The sequence below is a fragment of the Penicillium odoratum genome, assembly GCF_028828045.1.
Source record: "Penicillium odoratum strain IBT 22623 chromosome Unknown utg000006l_segment0_segment0, whole genome shotgun sequence".
Classification (NCBI taxonomy): Eukaryota; Fungi; Ascomycota; class Eurotiomycetes; order Eurotiales; family Aspergillaceae; genus Penicillium; species Penicillium odoratum.
In genome coordinates, this window is record NW_026643148.1 from 1,278,091 (window position 1) to 1,304,172 (window position 26,082).

The 26,082-nt window shown below is 50.8% G+C and overlaps 10 protein-coding genes across 10 annotated transcripts; 3 read left to right on the forward strand and 7 right to left on the reverse strand.

Annotated features, from left to right (window-relative positions):
* Window positions 1-351: 351 nt before the first annotated feature.
* Window positions 352-3,513, reverse strand: N7520_008926 (MCM DNA helicase complex subunit MCM4; the record flags this gene model as incomplete). The annotated part of the gene is made up of 4 exons (XM_057142860.1): window positions 352-2,129; window positions 2,182-2,253; window positions 2,307-3,161; window positions 3,231-3,513. The coding sequence occupies 4 exons, from the start codon at window positions 3,511-3,513 to the stop codon at window positions 352-354; spliced, it is 2,988 nt and encodes a 995-aa protein (XP_056992148.1).
* Window positions 3,514-4,698: 1,185 nt separating this feature from the next.
* N7520_008927 (putative DUF221 domain protein) lies at window positions 4,699-8,391 on the forward strand (the record flags this gene model as incomplete). Its single annotated transcript, XM_057142861.1, has 2 exons — window positions 4,699-4,865; window positions 4,917-8,391. The coding sequence occupies 2 exons, from the start codon at window positions 4,699-4,701 to the stop codon at window positions 8,389-8,391; spliced, it is 3,642 nt and encodes a 1,213-aa protein (XP_056992149.1).
* A 151-nt stretch (window positions 8,392-8,542) lies between these two features.
* Window positions 8,543-9,823, reverse strand: rmt2 (protein-arginine N5-methyltransferase; the record flags this gene model as incomplete). The annotated part of the gene is made up of 1 exon (XM_057142862.1): window positions 8,543-9,823. The coding sequence occupies one exon, from the start codon at window positions 9,821-9,823 to the stop codon at window positions 8,543-8,545; it is 1,281 nt and encodes a 426-aa protein (XP_056992150.1).
* Window positions 9,824-10,238: 415 nt separating this feature from the next.
* On the reverse strand, window positions 10,239-11,330 carry N7520_008929 (prohibitin subunit PHB2; the record flags this gene model as incomplete). Its single annotated transcript, XM_057142863.1, has 4 exons — window positions 10,239-10,562; window positions 10,623-10,978; window positions 11,044-11,112; window positions 11,168-11,330. The coding sequence occupies 4 exons, from the start codon at window positions 11,328-11,330 to the stop codon at window positions 10,239-10,241; spliced, it is 912 nt and encodes a 303-aa protein (XP_056992151.1).
* Window positions 11,331-11,488: 158 nt separating this feature from the next.
* Window positions 11,489-12,420, forward strand: N7520_008930 (putative polyadenylation factor subunit CstF64; the record flags this gene model as incomplete). Its single annotated transcript, XM_057142864.1, has 2 exons — window positions 11,489-11,540; window positions 11,603-12,420. The coding sequence occupies 2 exons, from the start codon at window positions 11,489-11,491 to the stop codon at window positions 12,418-12,420; spliced, it is 870 nt and encodes a 289-aa protein (XP_056992152.1).
* An 848-nt stretch (window positions 12,421-13,268) lies between these two features.
* N7520_008931 (putative SNF2 family helicase) lies at window positions 13,269-20,124 on the forward strand (the record flags this gene model as incomplete). The annotated part of the gene is made up of 3 exons (XM_057142865.1): window positions 13,269-13,632; window positions 13,969-19,684; window positions 19,794-20,124. The coding sequence occupies 3 exons, from the start codon at window positions 13,269-13,271 to the stop codon at window positions 20,122-20,124; spliced, it is 6,411 nt and encodes a 2,136-aa protein (XP_056992153.1).
* Window positions 20,125-20,527: 403 nt separating this feature from the next.
* N7520_008932 (complex I 24 kDa subunit family protein) lies at window positions 20,528-21,506 on the reverse strand (the record flags this gene model as incomplete). The annotated part of the gene is made up of 3 exons (XM_057142866.1): window positions 20,528-20,926; window positions 20,997-21,287; window positions 21,390-21,506. The coding sequence occupies 3 exons, from the start codon at window positions 21,504-21,506 to the stop codon at window positions 20,528-20,530; spliced, it is 807 nt and encodes a 268-aa protein (XP_056992154.1).
* A 206-nt stretch (window positions 21,507-21,712) lies between these two features.
* N7520_008933 (uncharacterized protein) lies at window positions 21,713-22,048 on the reverse strand (the record flags this gene model as incomplete). Its single annotated transcript, XM_057142867.1, has 1 exon — window positions 21,713-22,048. The coding sequence occupies one exon, from the start codon at window positions 22,046-22,048 to the stop codon at window positions 21,713-21,715; it is 336 nt and encodes a 111-aa protein (XP_056992155.1).
* Window positions 22,049-22,815: 767 nt separating this feature from the next.
* Window positions 22,816-23,865, reverse strand: aah1 (adenosine deaminase; the record flags this gene model as incomplete). Its single annotated transcript, XM_057142868.1, has 1 exon — window positions 22,816-23,865. The coding sequence occupies one exon, from the start codon at window positions 23,863-23,865 to the stop codon at window positions 22,816-22,818; it is 1,050 nt and encodes a 349-aa protein (XP_056992156.1).
* A 415-nt stretch (window positions 23,866-24,280) lies between these two features.
* N7520_008935 (L-threonylcarbamoyladenylate synthase) lies at window positions 24,281-25,576 on the reverse strand (the record flags this gene model as incomplete). The annotated part of the gene is made up of 1 exon (XM_057142869.1): window positions 24,281-25,576. One exon carries the CDS (start codon window positions 25,574-25,576, stop codon window positions 24,281-24,283), a length of 1,296 nt encoding a protein of 431 aa, XP_056992157.1.
* Between the last annotated feature and the right edge of the window lie 506 nt (window positions 25,577-26,082).

A 26,082-nucleotide genomic window follows, 5' to 3' on the forward strand; every position in this document is an offset into this window, starting at 1 on the left:
TTTACGAAGCCGAAGTCCCACAGATGTACTCCGTAAGTGGGTCGAAAGCTCGGGGAACAAAGGGAATTCAGTCAAAAATAAAAGCCAAAAAAATATCGTAATATATCGTAATAAGTTCGAACGTGTTCTAGTTCAACGGTCATCCTTGCAGATTACAGCATGCATATTGGCATGGATACAGGTGGGGGCCGATCATCGGCCAAAAAGGAAGGTTCTCACACGACAGTCGTAGATATAAGATAGAAGATAAAATTACACCCAACGCCTCGAAAAGATGAAAATGATTAAAATGAACACATATGCATGCTAACCCTGGTCAATCATTGCATCGTAGGATATCATCGTCCTCTTTTACATTCCCATGGCCGCCCGACGGATACTCCGCCGGGGTCCTTCACCCAACACGTTCACGGCCCCCTCGGCCTCAAGCGATCGGACCGCATCGGAAAACTGTTGGTGCTCGATCTGCAGGTCACTGTGCTCGTTCATATCACGGTAAAGATCTGTCCAGCGGACGGGGGCATGGTTGACACCTCCGCGATCTTCTAGACGAGCCAGCACAGCCTTCTTCAGATCATCCCGAAGGCGACGCTCGCTGGCACTGGTGCCTTCCGTGAGCAAACCCATGTCAATCAGACCGGTTCTAGCATCGGTGGCGGCCTGCTTGATGGCAGAGCGAATCAGACGCACCGCTTCCTCGACATCGGAGACAGTCACCTCCGACGACAGGCGCATACGGGCGTGTGCCTCTGACAAGCGGATCATCGACTCTAATTGACGGGTAGTCGCCGTGATGCGGCGCTCAGTGGCCCGGATGTCATCTCCCAACTGGCGCATGGCGACGTAGGCGTCAGTCAGGGCAGCACCGGCGGCCGGGGTCAGAGCAGGCTGGATCTGGGTTTTGGCGTAGGTGATGTAGGCTGTGAGGAATTCAATCGGCAGGATTTCCTCCGTGTTTGCATTCTCAGGGGCGTCCTCCAGGTACATGCCAACCAAGTGCTTCGCCAATCGGCGATCCTCGGTCTCATCCACATGATCCAGAACCAGATACACCAGATCGAAACGAGAGAGCAGAGTGGGGGGTAGGTCGATATTTTGCGGGACGGGCAATTTGGGGTTGTAGCGACTGCCGATAGGGTTGGCGGAGGCCAGAATTGACGTGCGGGCGTTCAAGGTGGTGATGATACCGGCCTTGGCAATGGAAACAGTCTGCTGTTCCATGACCTCGTGGAGGACGGATCGAGTAGCTTCGTTCATCTTGTCGAACTCGTCAATGCAGCAGGTACCGCCATCAGAGAGGACCAGGGCACCGGACTCCAGCACCATCTGGCGAGTCTCAGGATCACGGGTCACGTAGGCTGTAAGACCAACAGCCGAAGAACCCTTACCGCTGGTGTAGACACCACGAGGGGCAATCTTGTGGACATAACGCAGGAGCTGGGACTTGGCGGTCGAAGGGTCACCGCAGAGAAGAATGTTAATGTCACCACGGTAGCGTGGGTTACCACCCTTCTGGAAGGTCTTGTTCGTGCCGCCAAACATTTGCAGCAAGATACCTTTCTTAATGTCGTCCATCTCGTAGAGACTAGGGGCCACCGATCGGGCGAGTAGCTCGTAGACATCCGGTCGAGTAGCTGTCAACTTGATCTTCTCTTCCTCCTCCGCAGAAATCTTACGGGCCTGATCCGCCTCGGCTGCCTGCTCGGACATCTCTTGCTCGACAGTCGACGCGTCAATGCCCAACTTCTTGCGATCGACCTTTTGAACGTGAAGCACATCGATGTAGGTCTTGAAGAGAGCCTTCTGAGAGCGCTGTCGAGCACTCACACGCATAGGATTGCAACGGAATATACCCGTCACCTCGACACGGTCACCGGCCTTGCAAACGTCGACCAGCTCGTCATACACACAGAGAGAAACGGAGTGAGGGGTCTGACCATCAGGAATGCTGTCGGGGGTTTCCTGGAGCTTGATGACCTGCTTATCCGAGAAAGAGCAGCGGTTGTGGAGGAGCTGCATAGAGTTCTTCGACTTGCATGAGTCTCGGGGGCAAATAGTCGGTTCCTGGATACGGCCTCGGTCAATGTCAACCTGGACACCGTAACTGCAGACATTACAGCGGAAGAAAGCTATAATTAAATTAGCCAAGAACTCATAGTACATCAGGACAGTTTGGCTTACCTTCTTTCATGTCGGGAATAATGGGGGTTGCCCGAATAACCAATCCCTTGATGCTGACCAGCTTGTCCATGTCTAAATGACCTGTTAATATCAATTGCTTGGCGGGATCATTTGATTCAACATACCAGCTGGGTCAAGATCTCTCATGTTCACAGTCGCATCCAAGCCAAATGGAAGCACTTTGTATGTCATGTTTTCGACTTCACCCACGAGGTCAGGCACATCACCTTGGGGAAGCACTCCATCGGAGGTGAGGATAGATTGGCCACGGCGGTGCTGGCCTGCGGCTCCGCGCTGGCTCTCGGAACGCAACATATCCATTTCTTTTAGGGCCAGGTCAACCATGACATCTTTCATGGTCTGATCCATCAAGGGGATAATTTCTTGCGGGTATGCGAGAAGCTGATGCCACAGCTTCTGTGTCAGAGGATATGACTTCAAGTTCCTGGCGTCGAGATTCAAAGTCGTCACACCGAGTCGTCGCATGTCATTCAGCATGGTGATATATTCACGCTTCTCTGCAGCACTACCCAAAATGCGAGTCTCGTCCTCTGTAGCACCGTCTGCCCACAGGCGGTATTTTGTGGCGAAGTTATACAGGAAGTTCTTGAAAGCGGACATGGAATCTGAAACCGAGACATTGGTACCCCAGATCACACGCGTGGAGTTACCAGCCATGGCCTCTGCCTCGGAGGTGCCAGGGTTGATGTTCGAAAAAGTGGCATCGGAGCGAGGGAAATTGTCACCCGAGGGCATTCCATTGGAGTCAACGATAATTCGGTTTCTGCGAGAGGGGGTTGCTCCAAAGCCACCTGAAAGATCACTGCGACGAGGGGCAGTGCGACGGCTCTGACCACCTGGTGATACGAATAACCCACTGCTTATGCTATTGGCATCCGATCGAATGTCGGATCGAATGTCTGATCGACCGAAGCCGCGCGTGGGACTAGAACTGGGGATGTAGTTGATTGGGGATGAGTCTATCGCATAGTGAGTTTTTTTTTATCACTGGTACACAGGAAATTAGATAAAACGGTTCAATAGCATACCTCGAATTCCTGCACCAGCGCGGGGAGTCCGTTCGCCGTCGTCCACAGTCGAACTCGCTTCAGCCATACGAACATCTGGTGTCTCTGCACCATGGTTGCTTCTGGTTGGGGAAGATTGGAAAAACATAGGAGAGGATGAAGGGACATTTCGCTCGGCTGCCAAGCGTCTGGCAGCGCGGGGGGTGGCCTGTTGAGTTGGGCTGCTAGGAGGCTCACGAGATGGCGCTGGCGATGCAGTTGTTTGTTTAGAGGAACGACCCCTCCGATTGGCCGGTGAAGACATTATTGTAGAGGGAATTGGTGTTGAAGAATGGGGGGGGGGGGGGGGAGATGAGGTTGTTGACGGATAGGATTTGGAGTGGAAAGGGAGAGCAAAATTATCTAAGTTGGAATTGAGTGGGACGCGGCAGGAACGCGTCTCAGCGCGTTAAGTGGTTTTCCTGGTTTGGGTGTTCGTGTGTATTATGTAAGTCAGCCACAGTCACAGTCCCAGTCCCAGTCACATGATATTGTTACCTTAAAAACCAGGCCTAAAAATGACGAAATCAGGAATTGATCGAAGAAAACTGAATAAAATTGAACAAATTCACCGAAATCACTAAATCCACTAATACATTCTCCACTATTTCTCTTTTCAGGATAGATTCAGCCCTAAGCGCCTCCATCATAGGTAACCAGGTTTTTTAAGTGGTGGTACTACATCAATATCTTCCGTTCTTGGTCCTGGTCGCACCGCCACAGCCCGATCGCACCAATCAGCATCACAACCCCTTTTCTGCGTGTTTACTATGGAGTAACAGTGTGGAGAGTTGGATTGGGAACTAAAAGTCGCTTGCCAAGATTTCCCTTGTTCGTCATTTCCTTCAAATGAAACTCTTGGCTTCTTCTCCTGAACAAGTTAAAGAAACTTGAAATAGCAAACAAAATATCGAACAAAGCGAACAGTGAAAAGGCTTGCGCAATCTCTCTGCGGCCGCTGGAATCTGCTTGGCTGTTTCACCAGGCGCTTGATGTCATTATACAGCCGATCGGCATAACTCACGGCCCTTCCAATCATCGCCCTTGAACCTGGCGGGGAGCTGTCACTTTCCCTGGCGCCAGGCCAAACACCAAGTAGCCACTGCGGTCATTGTGTGGCCATCCACGATAACAGGTCTAGGGGTCCTCTGCTCCACCTCGGTTCAACCTAGCGCCTTTGTTGTCGCTTTTGTTCGCGCCGCCATTGTTTCTTATCAGAGACATACCTCTGGGTCGTTGCCCGACCATGTTCATCTCGTCGATTCATCCTCCCATTTCCTGAAGGTACCCTCCCGGAAATCTTGAACACAGTTAGAAAGGCAGTCATACACCCAACGGAGAATCCGCCCGTCTTTTTCGGGGCTTGGGAGCCTCGTTCAATACCCCACATACTGCAAGCCTTCTTTTCTAGCTTGGTTTACCCGCATATCGCTCTGGTCACTTATCAACCATGACGAGCGCCCTGGAAGAGGCCCTGGAGCATGCGGGCAAAAATGGTAAGGCAGACGAGGGGGAGTCGGTTTCAACCTTCGTGGCCTCGCTGGCGACGGCTTTTGTCGTCTTTGCAGTCGAATTCTGCCTTTTCTTGGTCCTCAAAGGCAAACTGACTCGCATTTAGTAAGTCGGAGCTTGCTTCAACTATAAGAACACCCCAGCTAACCATGGAAGTCAACCACGCACATACCTTGTTCCCGATCGAGAACGTACTACACCATCGCCTCCCGGTCTTTTTCGTTGGGTTGTCCCTGTCTTCCGAACTTCTAGTGCCGAGCTCATCCAGAAAAGCGGCCTGGATGCATACTTTTTTCTGCGTTATCTACGCATGCTGTTGAAGATATTCCTCCCTCTTGCATTCGTCCTTTTGCCAGTCCTCATTCCTATCAACCGTGTGGGTGGCAAGGGTACAACATATGAGAATGGCACCAGCGGAGAGCGCTGGGATGTTACTGGCCTTGATCAACTGGCTTGGGGAAATATTAAACCTCAGCACACACACCGTTATTGGGCCCATCTGGTCATGGCGATCCTTGCAATAGTGTACATCTGCGCCATCTTCTTTGATGAACTACGAGGGTATATTCGCATGCGACAGGCCTACTTGACTTCTCCACAACACCGACTACGTGCGTCCGCAACCACCGTGTTGGTCACGGCTATCCCACCCGAGTGGCTCAGCGTTGAAGCCCTGGACAATCTATTTGATGTCTTCCCAGGCGGAATTCGCAACATCTGGATCAACCGCAATTTTGATGAACTTCTTCACAAAGTCCAAAGGCGAAACAAGGTTGCCCTTAAGCTTGAGGCAGCTGAAACTTCCTTGATTCGAAAGTGTAAGGAGGCTCATCTCAAGCAACTCAAGGCAGAGGCCAAGAAGAACAAAAAGAACAAGATCAAGGTTGAGGATGGAGAAAAGATGGCTATCGATAAACATGCATCTCAAATGGCTATGGGACCTGGTGTAAGCTCCGGTAACCCACATCAGGCCCATACGTTGGAGGAAGAACTACATCGCGAGCCAGAGGAACATGAGCTCCATGCCTCGGGTGTTTCCCGGAATGGCATATTTGATCCGGCGAAAGCAGCGGCTGGGGCGGTTGGTCTAGGTGTTGGGAAGTTGGGCAGAGGCCTATTGGGTAGTCTCAAGAAGGTGGAAGGTGGCATTGATCACACACTGACTAGAAACGGAGGATTTGTCGAAACCATCGATGATGGATTACCGCCTCGCCAACAAAAACCCGCGGGGGGCAATGCTTACTCTCCAGCCGACACGCTTGGCTCCGAACTCATGCCACCCACCCCCATGTCAGAAACACCCGAGCCTGCACAGGGGAGCAGCGCCATGAATGGAGATGGAAAATCCCCACCCAAACGACCATTTTGGAAATCTCGCAGTTCATCTCACTCCAAGCATTCTAAGCATGATACAGAGCAGGATGAGCACCCTCTCACTGCACCCGATACCCCTGTTCACGCCAAACGCTGTGAATCCCAAAGTCGAAATGAGAAGGCTAGCCAGAACAAAGACCACAAAGAAGAGGCGCGTGGAGAGCGGTACCCGATCGCATACGACGAGAATTTCAATGAAGAGGAATATGGTGAGCCTTTGTGGAAGAAGTACATTCGACACAAGGATCGAAAAACATGGCGTCTCCCTTGGTTTAAGTGGAGAAAATGGCCAACAATTTGGCTTATCGGCAAAAAGGTTGATACGATTGACTACTGTCGGAAAGAGCTTGCCCGTTTGAACTTGGAGATTGAAATTGATCAGCAGAACCCTGAGCGTTTTCCATTAATGAACTCGGCGTTCATCCAGTTTAATCATCAAGTCGCCGCGCACATGGCTTGTCAGTCAGTCAGTCATCATTTGCCTAAGCAGATGGCCCCACGAATTGTGGAAATCTCCCCCGACGATGTGGTTTGGAGTAATATGTCTATAAAGTGGTGGGAGCGTTACCTGCGTACTTTTGGTATCATCACAATTGTCTGTGCGATGGTTGTTGGGTGGGCTTTCCCTGTTGCGTTTACCGGGTTGCTGTCGCAGCTATCCTACCTGGAAGACGCTTTCTCATGGCTAGCCTGGCTTCGCAAGCTACCAACTTGGCTCATTTCAGCTATCCAAGGTATTTTGCCTGCGACTTTCCTGGCTATATTGATGGCACTGCTCCCTGTTATCCTTCGGTTCTTGAGCAAGAAACAAGGTGTGCACACGGGTATGGCCATCGAATTGACTGTCCAAAACTACTATTTCGCCTTCTTGTTCGTGCAGCTGTTCTTGGTCGTCACAGTAGCGTCCAGTTTCTCGACCATTATTGAGAACGCTACCGATGTTGCCAGCTGGCCGACACTTCTGGCCTCGAACATCCCCAAATCCAGTAACTACTTCTTCTCCTATATGATTCTGCAAGCAATGTCCGTCAGTGCAGGTGCCCTCATGCAAATCGTTAACCTCATTGGCTGGTTTATCCTTGGTCCGATCTTGGATAAAACCGCCAGGAAGAAGTGGGCTCGCACAACCAACTTAAATCAAATGCAATGGGGCACCTTCTTCCCCGTGTATACAACCCTGGCTTCAATTGGTATGTATAATTTGAAACATCTACTTGGCGCAAAATTTGTGCTAACCTTCTGTCTAGGGTTGATCTATAGTGTGGTTGCACCTCTCATTCTTGTGTTCAACGTCATCACTTTCGGCCTCTTCTGGTTCGTTTATCGCTATAATACGCTTTATGTCACCAAGTTCCGCTTCGACACTGGGGGTCTTCTTTTCCCTCGTGCCATCCATCAACTTTTCACTGGACTCTATGTCATGGAGATCTGTTTGATCGGATTGTTTTTCCTGGTTCAGAATGAAGAGGGGAATGCGGCTTGCAAAGCCCAAGGCATCGTCATGTGTTTTGTTCTTGTGCTTACCATTGGATACCAAATACTCCTTAGCGACGCATTTGGGCCGCTGGTCCGGTATCTGCCAATCACCTTGGAAGACGATGCTATTCGCCGAGATGAGGAGTTCAAGCGCGCCCAGCATGCTCGCCTTGGACTTCCCATGGATGATGAAGAAGATGAGCATGAGCCTGTTGATCATGGCATTCCGCAACCTGAGGATAACCAGGGGCGAGACATTGAGCTCAAGCCTTTCGACACAGACCAAGGGGGTCTTAATCATAACCATTCCAGCGATTTTCTCTCGACGCCCAAGCTGGGTAGCAAAAGACCGTCTTGGGCTTCTCGGTCATCGGGCCGGCGGTCCAAATTCTTCGGGGCTAACTCTGCAACCTCTACTCCCACAATCAAGGCCCTACGAGAAAAGATGGCACATGATGCTGAAAATCAAGGGCCAGCCCCCACCAACCTTGGACAGTCTCTCTTTGCTGGCGTTCATGATGAATTGGAGGATCTGACGCCTGATGAGCGCGATCAACTGGTGCAACGCGCATTCCAACATGAGGCCCTCCGCGCTAAACGGCCGGTGATCTGGATTCCTCGTGATGATCTTGGAGTAAGCGATGATGAAGTGTATCGGACACAACGATTCAGCAAGCATATTTGGATTAGTAACGAGTACCAAGCCCTGGATGGCAAGGCTCGGACTATCTACAGTCGCAGTCCACCGGATTTCTCAGAGGTTGATCTCATTCAACTATGAAAGATTGCGCCTTTTCTCTTTCTGTAGTCTATCTTTTTTCTTGTCTAGCGTTTTCAAGCGTCGCATATATTTTTGTTCATAGACCATTCAAGGATTGTACATCTCGGTCTTTTCTAATAATCTACTCCTTTTATCTGTAGTCCCGGGATGTTTAATCCATAAACCGGCACAATGGGAGCCGGTAATTATCCACAACCCAATAAGCCCTTCTTACGCCCTCCCACTCGTTATCCAACTTGGGTACCGGGACATCTTCCCACTCAATATCAAAGCCAGCTTCAAAGAGATCCATCTCTGCGACTTTCTGATACACATCGTAAGAAATTTGTCGATCAGCCCCCATACCATTGAAGAATCCCCACTTGCCCTCCTGCTCCAACAGCCCAATGACCTGCTCCGAGAAAAATTCCCGGAAATCATTGTAAGACTCCGCAAACGTATCGTAGTAAATAGCGTCAAAAGTCTCGCCCGCACCAACAAGGTCAGGCAAGATATCCTGCCATCGACCCTCGTGGATCACGACACCAGGTTTGGAGTCCCACCCGCGCCGCTTCATCTCCGCAACAACATCCGGGTGTGCCTCAATAATATGGTGCGAAGCAGGGCTTTGCTCCTGGAAGAACCCATCCACAATACCCATACCGTGTCCGACGTTGAGAACCTTCATACCCGGTCGCGGGAGCAGCTTCTGCGCAGAACTCTTCATGATAGAGCTCTCCCAACTCATCATGACACCATTCTGATCTGCGTCGAGGATCCGGTCGTTGGTGATGTGTAGGGAAGAGTCAAGATAACCCGGGTTCGACACCGCGGGGTTCTCAAGCTCTCCAGATGTAGCTGCAGCATTTGTCGCGGACGCATCGACGAGTTCCGGAGCGGTCTCGTCTTCGACTTCGTCCTTGGCGTCTGTCTCGACACCCTCTTCCTCCTCGTTCTCGTCCTCGTCATCCCCGTCGAATAACTCCTCATACCCTTCCAATCGACTCAGAAGCATCTCGGCCCTGACACCCGCATCAAGGATAAGCTCATACAGCTCCGGCGCCCTAATTCGTCGTGCAAGACACCCTGGTGTCTCATCGTTGTTATCGAGATCATTCCAGATCGCGCCCTCCTGCAAAAGAAACTTCACGGTCTCAACACCGGACTTTAACAGCTCGGCATTCTCATCTGACTTGCTATCCGCGTGTGCGCCATTCGCGCCGTTCGCCTCTTCCTCTTCGGGCTCGCAGGCTGCGATGGCGGCGTGGAGGGGCGAGTAGCCGGTCTCTGGGTCTTTAACGTTTGCGGCGTTCGGGAGAACGGATTGTGTGCGTAGGAGGCGACGGAGCTTGGAAATATCATGTTGAGAAGCGGCGAGGAGAATCTCCTGGATGTCAAGGTCGACGTCAATTTGGGTGAAGGAGACTTCGGGGTCGTTGGTGGGGTCGGCCATTTTGACGATTCCTAAGAATTGGAGCGTTAAATTCTGCGATTATGGATTTCAAGATCGTAAGGTTTGAATGGATGTTCAAATGTATTTGTACAGTACTTACCAAGAGATATGATGCTCTTGAATATGTGAAGTTGACAACCTTGGGTACGGAGTATATTGGACTCGATAAAAAAAAGTTGGTGGAGCCTCCGCTCGCCGCCTTAGGCTTGTCCCCGCGTTCACTTAGAAAATATATCTTTGCGACAACCTTCACAAGGAACCTTGGAATTGAAGTCTAGCTCATACGTCTTCGAACTCCAAAATGGAAATCTCAGAATATTGAAACAGATTTAAAGAGAAGAGACCACGTTCTGTTACTCCTAAGTAAGCTATTTGTACAAATATTTGAATGTTCACGGCGCCAAATTAAGTTAGATTATTTGCCCTCCTCGCCGCCTGCGTTGACGTTCAGACCAAGACCCTGGCTATCCAAGTACATCTTGTTCTGTCCACCGCTCTCCTGCAGAATTTGGGCGATGGCACGAGCATTCTCGATCTTCCGCAGCTCGATGTAGCTCTTGCTCTTCTTGATCGCGTCTCCGATCAGCTCCGCAGAACGGGCCTCACCCTGAGCGCGGACAATGAAAGCCTGCTTCTCCTGGCGAGCCTTGTCAACCATGAAAGCCGCACGTTGGGCGTCTTGCTGTGCCACCTGCTTGGCCTCGACGGCAGCAGTGAATTCGGGAGAGAAGGTTAGGTGCTATGAAGAGATGAGTGTTAGCTAAGATGTGGAAGCAGAGTATATATGGTTGATGCTTACAGTCAAGGAGACATCGTCGAGAGCAATGTTGAAGCGTGCAGCACGGCGGGCCAGGTTCTCGCGGACCAGACGGGCGACATTCTCACGCTGGGTGATCAGCTGACTGGCGTTGAACTGAGCCACAACGCTCTTCAGGACCTCGTTGACAATAGAGGGCAGCACACGCTCGTCGAAATCTTGACCCAGGGTTCGGTAGATCTGGGGCAGAGCATCCACGCGGGGCCGGGACAGCACACGGCAAGTAATGTTGACCATCTGCAAGTCCTTGGTACCGGTCAAGGAGGCAATGTTGCGCGGTTTGGCGCGGACATCGTAGATAATAGGAGTCTCGACCCATGGAATACGAAGGTGGGTTCCTACAGGCGAATGCAGAGGTTAGTTCCTAGCTCTGTTCCTGGTCGTAGTTGATGTCACATCATACCTTCATTGTAGATCTCCTTCCGCACACCACTAAACCTCGAGTACTTGATGGCACGGTGACCACCATCAACTAAATAAAAGCATGTTAGTTATCACTCCTACTCGGTGCATTGAATTTCCCATACCGTTGAAGAGCGAATTCGAGACTGCCCAGGTGCCGGCTCCGATCAGGATAAGACCGACCAAGCCCATACCACCACGGCCGCCGCCACCACCGCCAACGCTACCCTTGCGCTTCTGCAGCATGAGCTGCAATCGCTCCCAAGCCTCTCGTTGGTTCTGAGACATAATGTGAAGGTTTAGAAGAGGTGGGTTAGTTGGTGTGGATGAAGACGGGACGTTCGAAGAAGATGCCCGTCAGGCGGTCAGTGTAAAGTCCGGCAAAATATCTTCCTTCTTTCACTCGTTCAACCTTAAACCTGCGCTTGCATTGACACATCACAACCATGGCGCCTGATCGAACCGGAAAAAGCGTGTTCTTGGGGAACATCCCCTACAGTAAGTACCCAACCACCTCGAAAACCTCACTTCTCATTGTGGATCACTGACAATCCCCGCAGACCTCACCGAGGAACAGGTGAAAGACATCCTGAGCACAGCTGGCACTGTCACCAAGTTCCGGCTTATGATGAACCCAGAGACCGGCAAACCGAAGGGATACGGATTCGCAGACTTCGCCGACGCGGATGCTGCAGCTTCCGCTGTTCGAAACCTCAACGATTACGAAATTATGGGCCGCAAGATTCGCGTCGACTGGCCTCACAATAATGAGAAGGATTCCATTCCTACAGACTACCCGGAAGACTCGCAACCTGCAGCTCAAGATCCTACACAACAAATGCAGCAAATTCCCGGTGCTGCGCCATTGCCTCCTCTTCCACCAGGCGTTGAAGTCCCCCCTCACCTCGACTGCCCTAATGCTATCTCCCACACTCTCGCCTCGCTCTCCCCAAACCAGCTCCTCGACGTCCTCACCCAGATGAAATCTCTTGCGGTGGCTGATCCCGCCCGTGCCACTGAACTTCTACGACAAGCACCCCAGCTTGCCTATGCGATTTTCCAAGCGCTGTTGTTGATGAATCTGGTCGAATATCAGCTTCTCGGATCCATTGTTGAACAGGCATCCCAGCCCCAGCCTGTGGCACATCAAGCCTATCAATCCTACGGTGCTCCTGCTCAGATTTCAACTCCGCCTGTGGCGGGTACACCATTTGCGCCGCCTCCGCAAGCCGCACCACCCCAACCTGTGGCTAGTCAAGATGAACTGCTGCAGCAGGTTCTTGCTATGCCGCAGGCGGCAATTGATGCCCTGCCCCCAATGGAACGCAATCAAATTATGATGCTTCGCCAGCAGTTGATGCAAGGAGGTTTGCGGTAGATGATATGATGACTTCAACCTTACCAAATGATCCAACCCTTTGTTCTTCGGGAGGCTGAGTTTCAATTCTTTGGGATTATAATCTTTGATCTGGCGATGGATGGCGCATGGAGTCAATATTCTTTATCAGCTTTTCTTGCATTTCAGCTTCTCTCTAGTTGTTCCTTTTAGAATGACCAGGGAATCAAACATCGCGATGTGAATATGAATGTGACTCTAGCTTGCCATTGTCCACCCTAGTAGAAACCTATCCTTGCAGCATTCTCATATCAATAAAGATTTGAATCTGCAAATACATACCTTTCTCAGCTCTACACTACTTAGCTACTAGGCCAAAAGTTTAGTACCAGCTAGTATATAATGGGAGTTTACATTCGGGCGCGGTTACCCATGTATGCGCCGGATCAGGTATGCTGTGTTAAATGGATCGCTTCAAGTTATGCACAGCATTTTCAACCATTTCTCTAGTCAGTTATACTCCCATTTGCTCGGAAGATAAGACGTTAAGAGTATCATTCCTATTTAGTAGCGATTTTTCTTCTGTAGTAACGATTACCTCGTTTTGCGGCTGACTGGAATTGGCGCAGGCGCTGGGTGCCCAATTAGCGGCTCATCAGGAGACCCACCAACCGGACCCGCCCACCATTATAAAAAAAAGTCCACGGGTCGGAAAATCTTTCCTCCTTCGCCGAATCCATTACTCTGAACATTTTCCTGATCACGTGATCATTCACGTCATCGGAGATCTGCGTACCAGCGCTATCGATAATAGCACCCCGTAAGTACTTGATAAGCATTCTTGAAACTTTATGCATGTTAGCTAATATGGCGTCAGCTCCTCCCTCACCATGGTGCCTCGCGTTGGACGCGGCCATGGTAGGAAAAACCTCACCTCCCCTCTCCAGCAATCCACTGAAGAGGATTCTCAGCAGCCAGACCCAGCTGCTTCTTCAACTACGACTGGCACTCAGCCAAAGCCAGGCGCACCGGAGTTTGTCCATGGTACCTTAACGAAAACCAAACGTCACTACATCGCGGGGAATCTGCCTCCGATGTCCAATATCGAGGATATCTTTACTGATCTTGCCCAGAAGGCTTTAAGCCTGGGACTTGATATGGTAATTCAGTCACTGAATGGTAGACTACTCCGTGTTGCGACCATGTGCTCAGGGACGGAGAGTCCCTTATTTGCCCTTCAAATGATCCAGCAAGGTAAGTTGGCGTTGTCTATTGTTGTTATTTAAGGTTGTGGACCCACGTGATCCGCATGACCCGCATGACCCGCTCTACCGCCCGCTACTGTACTGCGGTTAACATGAACACCCGTTCGTCAATTTGCCCAATCATATTTACTTACGCTGGTCCATCACTTTCCCCTGCACTGGAAGCTTAGCTGTTACCACTCTATTTCCTTCACCTCATTCCCCTTCTTGTGCTTATGAACTTCTACCATCATCGCTCTTCTTACTGCTCTCATATTCTCACTTGTCACTTCACCACCTTCCCATCCTGAGTTTGAATTGAGCAGACATACTAATATTTTTATAGCTCTTGATGGGCTTAGCACTGACGGCAAGCGATTCCGGGTCGAGCATGCTTTTAGCTGCGAGATCGTTCCGTTCAAACAAGCATATATTGAGCGGAACTTTGAGCCACCACTCCTCTTTCGAGACATCTGCCAAATGGGTGGCGACGAGGCTCAAACGGCATATGGCACCCTGGCGAAAATTCCCGGGGATGTCGATATCCTAGTCGCTGGAACCGCATGCGTCGACTTCTCTCGACTGAATGTCAACATGGACGCCAACAACGAAAGCGGAGAATCCATCTCCACTTTCAATGGCATGTTGATGTACTGTTCGAAGTACCGACCCCGACTGGTCATTTGTGAGAACGTGATAGCAGCCCCCTGGGAAAAATTCGAAAACGCTTGGTCAGGAATTGGCTATTCCGCAAAACACGCCACGCTCGACTCCAAGCACCACTACATGCCACAAACCCGGCAACGTGGATACTTGGTCGCAGTCGATGAGGGCCGTATGAATACGCCAGCCACTGATCGCCTCGCTATCCCACTGGACGCACTGAACCTGATAACCAAGTTTCGCCGCCCGTGCAGCTCACCCACAAGTTCATTCTTGTTGGGCGCAGATGACCGGAAGTTGGAGCAGATCGAAAAGGATCTCTCTAACCGCTTGGAAGCCAGTTCTTGCCGTGCCGAGGTGGCCTGGGACTCGTACAAGATGCGTCACCAAAAGTGTCGCGACGAGTTACCAGCGAACGATCAGCGACCTATCAGTCGTTCGAATCCAGGAGGAAAAAGCTGCCAGGGACCAGATTATTTCTGGTGCCCTTGGTTCAAGCTACAGGTGGAGAGAGTCACGGAAACGCTCGACATCAAATTCTTGACATCGCTAAGCCTCGGATTTGATTTCCAGTACAAGGAGCGTTACATCGACTTGTCACAAGGTGTTGGCCGCAGCGCCGAGAATACCACTGCGTTCGGGACAATCGGTTGCTTGACTCCGTCGGGTATGCCGTTTTCGACTCTTCGTGGTGGCCCTCTGACAGGACTTGAAGCTTTGGCACTCCAAGGTCTCCCCATTGACCGAATGATTCTGTCCCATGAATCATCCAGGGAGCTTCAAGACCTCGCTGGCAACGCCATGACCTCGACTGTCGTTGGGACAGTCATGCTCTCCGCTCTGATTGCGGCTAGAAGCGTGTTAGAAGGAGGCGCAGAAAACCCCACCCTGCAAGCCGATGCTGGTCCGAAGACAGCGTCGCCTATGCCCACAATCGAGGTAGGACACAAACTCGCGGCTACTGAAGAGAACCACAATTGCACCGTCGATGGATCGGGTTTCGGGCCCATTCTCGTGGCGCAATCGGTGTTAGCCGCCCGTTACTGTGCTTGCGAAAGGCAGTCTCGGGTCGCTCCCGCTATCGTCGAGTGCCAATTATGTGGACATACTGCTTGCAGTTCCTGTGCCGGCAATCCTCCACACGCCTATGAACCAAAGGTTTTTGACGGACAACGGATCCAGCCACTTGAATTCGATAAGAAGCTGAGGGAAATCCTCCCTATGCGGCTTCGCTTCGGCGGGGTCGGGGCAAAGGACCTCAAGCGTTTCGAACATCTCAAGCGCCAATTCCTCGGCAACGCTCCAGACGACACCTGGGAGCAGTATATCTCCTCTGTCCAGAGCGCCCTCCTCGAGGAGGTGCGTTTCACTGACATCAAACGAACAGAGGTTTGGACTGTCTTCTTCGAAAGTGAATTTGCGAGCCTGCGCCTTGAAATTAATGGCGAAGGTCCCCAGTGGCTGTTGTTCGCCAAGACCCCTAAACGTTCTCCGGCACAGTGCGTGCTGAGAGAGATTCTCGCAAAGCCGATCGCGATAATGCGACCCGAAACATCCGAATTGTTTGGTGGTGTATGGGAAGTGCTTGAACCAATTAGCACCGAGTTCGCTCTCCGAGTAAGCGGTTCAGGAAGCCAGGTGCGATCATACCTAGCTGAATGTGGCCTGCTCGGATCCAAGCATACCGAACCTCGGGTGTGGTCACAACTTGAGATCGATTGCGACCAAGCGGATGTTGATCATCTTGATCATGATCTCCGTGGCACATACGACCTTCTTGCCGATTGTGGAACTGCTGAAGGATCTTTGCACAAGAAGCAGTGCCAGGAGGGTATGCCTCCCGTCTACTTGTTCTTAGATCCTAGAAAGGCTGGTCCAATCATGAATGATTCGTTTGTGTTCTCCGTCGAACACCGAAGGAACCCTGGTTACGAAGTACGAAGAACCGTTGCTGAGCTTCCGCCTACCTGGCGGCCAGTGTCTGTGAAGACACACGACAAGACCTCGGCTTACGCACGGCGATGCCACAAAGTCCCCAAAATGGTCTTGGGCCCTAGTGATGGCGAACCAATCTTTTACCGTCACTTGGATCTCAAGACTGACCTTTTCCTTCGCGGTGGAGACTGCCACAATTCATACATCCCCTTGGCTTCTCTTTCAGCAGATGACGCTGTGACCTTGGGCCTGACCGAGCGCCAGAATACGCCGATCAACCCGGAAAGACACCCGAATGCATTCCAAGGAATTACCTGGGCCCTTCTACGAGTTGGGCATGCGTCGTCTTTCCACAAGTGGAGAGACCTAGGGTTTGCTGCTCTTGCTACTAGTTGCCAGACCTGCAAGCCTGCTTGGCCTAAAATCCTTTGGAGACGTGACCGGAAAGGAAAGGCCAAGCCCCATGAAGATCCTCAGGAGGCAGCGGCTTACGAGCGTGCCGTAAAATCCAAACCGCCGCCCTTCATGATCTTCACGAATGTTGAGCACCTCCAAGGCCGCATAATCTCACCCGGTGAGCTGCAGGTCGCAGTCAATCTGCAGTCGATGGCGCATTCCGCACTTGGAAAGCTCGTCGACTTTGAAAGTCTCGACGGTGTCCACTTCTCCTGGCGACTGGTTTCAAATGCATATGATATGGGCCGACAACGACTCCCTGCATTCGTACTCCCGCACAACCAGGCCGATGACCCCCATGCGCAGCCACCGAATTTCAAACGTCAGCTACGCACTGAACAGCTGCGGTCATTGCGCTGGATGATCGCGCAAGAACCCGATGACATCAGGCCTTTCATTGAAGAGGAAACTGAAGAAGCCTTCTGCAGAATGATGGCCTGGCGAGCTGATGTAAAGGTCTTAATCCCTCGACTTATTCGTGGAGGATTGGTTGCCGACGAAGTCGGATTTGGGAAAACCGCGACAGTCCTAGGCTTAATTGACTCCCAACACAAGGACGACAAGGAGAGACTGAGAAATTCGGTGAAGAGTCCGGTGAAGAGTCCAATTGGGTTTTTAGCCACAAACGCAACTTTGATCGTTGTGCCCCCGCATCTGCGCCGCCAATGGGGTACAGAAATCGACAAGTTCCTCGGCACTAAGTACCGAGTCGTGGAAATCCCCACTATGAGTGCCCTGTGGAAAGTCACTATCGAAGACATCCAGGACGCTGATATTGTTCTCGTTTCTTCGGGAGTTCTGACAAGCGCCGCTTATTTTGACCGTCTACGGAGTGTGTCCGGCGTTGCACGGGTTCCAATGGAGAACAAGGGCGCTCGCGTCCGCGATCTTTGGTTCCGGGGTGCACTGAACACTCTGAGGGATTTGATTGTGACTCTAAACGCTTCTGATCCCGAGCACTATCTCGAAGAACTGGTGACACGACATCGGAGGTGGAAGGATAATCAGGAAGCCTCGACGTACGAGCCATCTCGTCGATACAAGGGCAAGGCCTTTATAGCCAATGAGAAAAAGTTGCGTGAGGAAAAAGAACGACAGGATGCATCTTCTGTCCCTGACCCTCAGGACTTAAAGTCGGACCTGAAACCCGCGGTGGGTTCCAAGGTTGAAGAAGCAGAAAGGGAGGCCATCACCAAGGAGTTGCGGACGCTTCTTAGCACTACCGCCAACAAACTCTCGAAGATGAAAGCCCCAACCCTCCACGCTTTCGACTTCAACAGACTTGTTATTGATGAGTTCACTAGCTCGGACGAAGATAAACAGCTTCCTATTATGGAATTATCTGCTCGTTCCAAGTGGATTCTCTCTGCCACCCCTGACCTTGATGATTTCGCGGACGTAAAGAGCATTGCACGCCACCTGGGCGTTCACCTCGGAATTGACGACGACGCAGATGTTTCGTCTCATAACAAGAGACTGAAAGCAAAGAAAAACCAATTGAGCAATGTCGAGAAGTTTCTGACTTATTCAGTGCCTCACAGCAATGACTGGTACCAGAATCGAAGTCTCCATGCTCAGCGCTTTCTCGACCAATTTTCCCGCCAGAACATCGCCGAAATTGATCAGATTCCCATCGAGCTCCACATGATTTTGTCTGAACAATCTGATACGGAGCGGTACCGTTATGAAGCCCTTTTTAACCGAATTCGGTCGGAGAAAGGGCGACTTCGAAGGATTCACAACTCTGACAATGACATCTCACTCAGTCGCTTGAACGATCTCATTCTCTCAAGCAAATCTCCCGTGGAGAGTTTATTAAAAGCCTCCATCACCAGCAAGCTGAAGGACCACCCATGGAGCATCTCGGCCTGCAATTCCCAGCTCAATACACTAGCGAAGGGTTATGCAACTCGGTACGAAAAGCTGCAGACTTTGCTCCGCCAATACTACTACTTCAGGTCCCGACTAAACCCCTCTCTCCCTGTCTGGAATGTCATCATGGATGAGATTCTAGGCAATGACTACGGTGACGAACTGGTCCAGACACAGACCGCCAACCTCATATCTGAACTCCATGCAGCTCACAACGTGTGGATGAACGTCCAAGAGACGACTCCACCCGCTGTGCCGTCGAAGACTGGTCACGAATTCCAGTCCCAATGTGAAGAAATAATTGCCAAACACCGCAAGAAGACAAAAGAAGTTAAACCTAGAAAGAGGACTACTGCTCCCACTACTGCTCCCACTACAACCGCTGATACGAACCTCGATGATACCCTTAATGAGGACTTTAATGAGATCGATGATAAATTCTATGATGAGACTTTTGATGACGATACGCATAATGACGACAATGCCGATGAAGCTCTACCAAAACCCAAGAAGCGAGCCCGAACTTCAGTGACCGTCCCGGTTCTAGATGCAACCATACAGTCTAAAATCGCGAGCAACTTGAGAAAGCCGCTAACCACCGATTCCCTTGATACCATTCGACTTATCGTCAAGAATAGACGCAACCATCGATTCCACGGCGCAATGCTAGCTTTGCAAGATAATGATGTCCCACCTTGCTCAAACTGCCATACAACACCTAACAGCATCCACGATCTCACTGTGCTAAGATCCTGCGGTCATATCCTCTGCGAAGAATGTCTTGAAGGTACTGCCACATCAGAAGTATGCAATATCAACAACTGCACAGGATCAGCTACCAAAGACAAGCATGTCAAAGGCAGCGAACTTAACAGCCAAGACATAATCGTCCGAAGCAGCAAACTCACCAGCTTCATTGAATTGATCCATTCGATCCCAGACGACGAAAAAGTCATCGTCTTCGAACAAAAGGAAGACATCCTCAAACTTCTGGTCCGAGCCCTTGAGTTGGAAGGAGTCCCCTACATCACTCCCAAAACCGGACAAGCCGAAAAATCAATCGAAGAATACATAAAAGACGCCTCACCCTTCAAGGTGCTGGTTCTTCCTCTCGGAGGCGCAATGGCTGCAGGCCTGTAAGTCAATTTCCCCCCGATTCCCCAATCCCCAAATCTTCCATTTCAATCTCCAATTCCATTTCAAGGACACACTAACCCTGTGACAACGTCACTCTTCATTCCACAGAAATCTGCAATGCGCAAACCATGTTGTTTTCGTCTCGCCATTACACACCACGACACAACACGACTACGAAGCCGGCATGAAGCAAGCCATCGGGCGAGCACGTCGCTATGGCCAGAAAAAGACCGTGCATGTGTACCACATGCTTGTGAAGTTTACCGCGGAAGTCAACGTCTTCGAAGAACGGCAGGGGAAACGTGTGATTGAGAGAGATGGATATGGGATTCTTTTGGAGGATGATGACGAACTTAAGGAATTTGATATTGAGTGCACTGGAGATCCCTTTGATTGGGAAGCCACAGATCCCCAGTGGGAAGAACCAGGCATGACATAGTGGGAGAAAAATGACAGAAAATACTGAACTAAACTCTTCTCGATTGTTCGTGGCATTCAGGTACAAGCTAAAAGCAAGTAAAGCTTAAGCTTCAAGCTCTTAGAGTAGGAGGATCGTGGAAAACTAAAGAAATTTGTATTGATGCCGACTTAATCTGCATCCGGCTCCCATTCCAAAAAAAGAAAAAAAACTTCGGGGCCACGTATACTGTACATGGTAGACAAACAAAAAGAACAAAGACGCCCTGGAAAGACGATGCAGCGGTATGTTTCTAAACTTTTCCCGTTCTTGCATCTGCAAAGTATCGGGGCGGGGTCTCATCTCCAGACCCTCAATTATAATTCCCTTCACTTTCCATACCAAATCATAAATGCAAGCTTAACACAGTTTCAGTGAAATCTGTCTATTGCTGCGGCTGCGCATCCAGCGCACCATCAGTGCGCATCATGGTCTCGGGGTTCCACACAACCTCCTTCAGGTTGGTCAGACCAGCGCTGTTCTCACAGGTGTCACGCCCGCTCAGCGGACCAGGAGCAGGAACCTTGGTGGAGGCGGCGGCGCCGGTAGCAGTGGCGCTTTCCTTGAGGGCAGTGAGGAGGGACTTGATAGACTCGGGGGTCAGATCCTCGTAGTAGTCGTCGTTGATCTGGACCATGGGGGCGTTAACGCAGGCACCCAGGCACTCAACCTCGATGTAGGTGAAAAGGCCGTCCTCGGTGGTGTGGCCGGGAGTGATGCCGAGGTGCTCATTGATAGCCTTGACGATGGCGTCAGAACCGCAGCCACCAAGCTGGCAGGGGGTCTAAAACCCAAAATGTAAGCCATTGACTCGGAATTGACATGCCAACCATATGGAATATGGGGGATCATACCGTAGTGCAGATCTGCAGGAAGTACTTGCCAACCGGCTCGCGGTTGTACATGGTGTAGAAGGTCGCGACCTCGTAGACACGCATGGGGGGCATCTCGAGCATGCGAGCGACCTCGTTCATGACGCTGATGCTGGTGAAGCCGGCCTGGCGCTGGCCGAGATCAAGCAGGGGCATAACAGCCGCCTTCTTGTACTGGGGAGGGTAGCGCTTGAGAATCTCATCGACGAGGGTGAGGTTCTGCTTGGAGAACTCGAAGGGAATGCTGGGGTTGTTGTGGGGGGAGTTGCGGTGCTAGAAAAAACCATTGTCAGTTCATTCCACTAGCTCGCGATTTCTTGCATGCTTGTATGCACCGGGCAATGCCGAGGGGCCTAGGAACAGGGCTTCACGTACGACATTCAGGGCGTCGCTGCATCGCTGGGGAGCGGCGGAAAAGGACCGGAATGAGGTGAAGGGAGTCTGGCGCAGCACCCGGCTGGCCCGCGAAACGGGGAAGAGTTTCGACGCCATGAGGGGAGAATTGAGGTGGATTGGGGGGGAAGTTGGTGATGGAGGAGAATGACGGATCGAGTTGGCAAGACGTTTTGCGGGCGGTCAGCCAATCAGCGTCGACAGATTACTCTCTAGCACAAACAGTCACAACCTCCATGTTCATTCTTCAGATTCATTTAGAATTATGTAAAATCTCCAGGTACTGAATATCTCCATATGATCCACTATACATTCTCCATCCGATAAACTTCATATGCAACTACCTCATAGGGATGCGCCTTGACCAGAGCCTCCACCGCGTTCACCATCACCTCTCGTCCAAGACACATAATTTCCACCTTCACCTCCTCTAGCTTCTCCAGCACTCCAACGGCCCCAATCGCTGGAGTTGCGCCTTTATTCGGACGAAATTGGCCCTGTCCAGTGGTCTGGAAACAGACGTGGCTGTATGTGCCGCCCGGGAAGGTGCCTGCGCCAGTTGCAAAGATGGCTTCTTTACAGGCTTCTAGGTCTGAGGGTGGAACAGTGAAGACCAGCTTATAACGATCTGGTATCGACATTTTTTGATGTAGCAGAGGTTGTAGAACAAGGGCTTATGTAGTAGTGAAGATATCAATTTGTGCTTATGTGGTTTCATCGCATTCATGGGCCGGCTCGGGTGGATTATAATTCCGGTACAGACTATAGCTTCAAGCTATGCGATAAATTCTGGGCTTGGTACAAATTATACATGTTATGATATAGTGGTATGAAGAAGAACAAAAGGATCTCAGAGAGAGGAGTGGGTAAATATGCCCACCGCCAGCGTGAAAACGTCACTGGAGTACACACACACTCCGCTTCTCAATCGTCAACGTTCGTAGCATGTTCTTAACACGTATGAATGGAACATGGAAGTCCAGGAAAATTCAATAGCGAACACTAAACCACACAAAGCGAATACACAACCGGAAGATAACAGAATAATTTAACATACTAGCCATTCCACCATTGGTTACAGTTAGGAGGGACTACAGTAGTATCAATGGAACTGTGTTGATCCACAAGCTTCTGGATAATGACCAATCATTCCAAGGATGACAAAGAGCAGGTTGTATCGATGACAGTTAGCATTCTGATGAAGAGATTAGTAAATATGCCCAAGCATATATAATTATAATAAAATGACAAATCTCTTCAGTAAAATGGATGGAAAGTAGAGTGAGAGATGGAAGGACAAAAAGTTGGGTTTCCCGTCAAGGCAAATTCCAAACATTTGCCCTAACTTTGGAATTGATAAAGTTGAAATTATCATATATACATGTTGAAACGTCGGGTATCGTAACATCTACAGGAAATTCTTCACATGAGCCTCAATACGCTCCAACAACTCCGCCTTCCTTTCATTCGAAATCCAACTCTCCTGCACCGAATTCTCCGCCACAATCCTCCACTCCAAAATAGAAAGATTATGGGCCTCCTGCACAGCACAGTAATTATCCAAAATATAAGCCCCAAAATAAGCCGGATCATCACTGTTAATGGAAAACTTCACCCCAGCCTCCAAGAACTTCCGAATCGGCACCTCCGCCACAGACTTCACACACTGGAGCTTCACATTCGAAACCGGGCAGACAGTCATAAGAACATTCTCACGCGCACACCGCGCCATCAACTCCGGATCCTGAATCAAGTTGATCCCATGATCAATTCGCGTCGCTCCAAGCTCCATCGCCGTACTGATATACGTCGAATCACCCTCCTCACCAGCATGAGCCGTAAGTGGGATTCCCTGGTCCCGCGCAGAAGCATAAATCTCTCGGAACATATCCTTCGGTGGCCCAACTTCAGAGGAAGACCATCCCAGTCCGTGGATGGTTCCTTTCTCATAATCTCCTGAGGCAAGGAAGGTCTTGTACAGCTCATTAGCCGATTCAACGGGTAAATGGCGCAAGAAGCAAAGGATAAGTCGGGTGCTCAGGCCCAGTTCGCGTTCAGCACGCTTGCAGCCCTCAGAGAAGCCTGTAACGATAGTCTCGTAGGGGATACCACGGTCCTGGTGGACTTGAGGGTCGAAGAAGACTTCGGCATGGTGGACGCCGTCGGAATGGGCCTTTTGGAAATAGGCCCAAGCGAGATCGGCGAAATCGCTTTCCTTTTGCAGGACGGCCATGCCGGCGAAGTAGTAGTGTAAGAAATCATCTAGTGAAGTGAAGCGGTCGTAGCGCTCTGCCAAGGTTGAGATGGAGGTGAAGGCTGGGTCATCCTTTGGGAGGGTCACTCCGTTACGTGCAGCAAGTTGAAAGATTAACTCGGGAGTTAGACAGCCCTCTAGGTGGACGTGGTGTTCACATTTTGGGAGTCCTGCAATGAAACCATGGAGAGGGTGTTGACACATGATTGATATTGGATTTTAAAGGAGAATGAGAAGTGAGAAGTGGGAAGAATTTCCAGGTTTTTTTTTCTTTTTTTTTCACGCGGAGGTAGGACTATATATGGAAAGAAGTGGAAAGCGGAAGAGAAAGTTCAACTCAACCGCCTTGTCTCAAGTGACTCAGTTGATCGGTGATTGAAGCGGGGCTAAAGGTGGAGTTTCTTTATTTTCTTATCTCAATTAAACTCATTGGAATTCTTATTACTCATCTTATACTACTTAAGTCATTTTTCCACTAGGTCGGAGATCTCCGCTTAAGCTAGAACCACAGAGGAAAGTCCAAGAGATGCATTTTCAAAAGCAATGGTATAAACTCCTATGTGCAGATCAACCTCTATCGTCCCCGTAAACCAGATGGCAAGGACATACGTAACATTATCTACACCTTCATCTCCGTTCCAGCGGCCTTCCGAAGTCGGTTCATCACTGCCGCCGCCAAGTCACCATCACTATCAGATATCCCCTCCACGTAAATCACATCCACATCGAGTTCATCAAGAGCCCGTAGCGCCGCGAAAAGCCCATGTGCAATAGAACCCGTATCCGTTCCCAGATGATAGTCGTACGCCATTTTGGTCCGGCTACTTGAGCTGCCAGTCTGCTGCACGGGGATAGGGAAGCTGACCACATTATCGATGGGCGCAGCGATGGGCTGAATAGTACTCGCTAGCACATCATCTGTGGAAAGGTCTAAGCCCTGCTTCCACTCTCTGGTTCGCACGATGCCGATGTTGTGGGCACCAATAGCGGTATCTTGCAGATCTTTTAGTACGTGGCGTGTGACGCCGGCCAAATTCGATCCCGCTTTGAAGAGGACGACACGCGCTTTCGGTGAATAGTGTCTATATTTCATACCCGGCGCTCGGGGGACCTCCTTGACATCCAGCGTTCCGTCGCGGTAGGCAACTGCGACGTTCTCCCAGCCGGGAACTTCGCGCAGTTCTTCAATGCCGATACCACCTGGTCGCAGGATGGCCGGTGGGTCACAGAGACCGTCCACGACGGTACTTTCAACGCCAACTCCGGATGGACCACCATCAAGAATCAAATCGATGCGTCCTTTGAGATCGTGGTGAACGTGTTGCGCCGTGGTCGGGGAAGGCTTGGTAGACGCATTTGCGGACGGCGCGGCGAGTGGACGGTCGGTAGCATGGATGAGTAGACGAGCTAGCGGTGAGGACGGCATGCGGACACCAAAGGTTGTCAAATTCGATGTGACCTCTGGGGCTAGGTGCGAGCCAGACGGATTTGTCAGGATGATTGTGAGTGGGCCGGGCCAGAAGCGTTCGATAAGAGGCGTATAGATCGAGGGAATAGGAACGCGCGGTAGCTTGGTTGCGCTAGGACTGCCTTCTGAGGGATTCAGCAGCCGGTCGAGCATATTAAGAGAGTCAATGTGAACGATCAGAGGGTTATCTGAGGGTCGCTGCTTCGCGCGGTAGATTCCCTGAACGGCGGCGCTGCGTGTGGCATCGGCACCCAAGCCGTAGACCGTTTCTGTAGGGAAAGCAACGGGGATATCATTTGTGCGGAGAAGATTTGCGGCTTCCTCGATGGCCTTGGACTCCGGTGTTTGACTCTTGCGCTCGTCTGCCCACCACTCCGCCAGGGACCGGGATCCAGGGCCTTCGCTAAGGCGTTGGACGGAGACAACCCGTGTCTCAGCATCCGCCATTGTGTTGATAAATCTGGCAAGTATGCGCTGACTGCCAGCGAAAGCACGGGGGAACAGCAGTTTGATATAAGGATCGAATCAATGACGCACTATCGCGACGTAATGAGGGGCGCAAATGGATGTGCACGAGGTCTGAGAGTTCTGTAGACGGAATTGGTCTTTGCTCTCTGTTCTGGGATGTATTGGTTGTATCTATTTTGCTCGGCCTGATCTAGGGCATAGAATTGACGATCATCCCGCGCAATCTCCTGGTTCGCTGCTGTGGCTCTATCGACGAGCAAAAAAAAGAGTAGCCGCTTTTCCATGACGTCGGATGACTCATCAGGTCAGGCTGCACGATGAGATCAATGTCGGCCCAATTAGGGAAAGCAAATGATCAGAGAGAATACTAGAAAGATCAGATCATATGCCTAGTAGGTACATATTAGTAAATTCCAAGGTCATCGTTGGAGTTCCAAGCTTGTTGTAACACCTGATGCCAAGCCACAATCTACAGGGTCTGCATA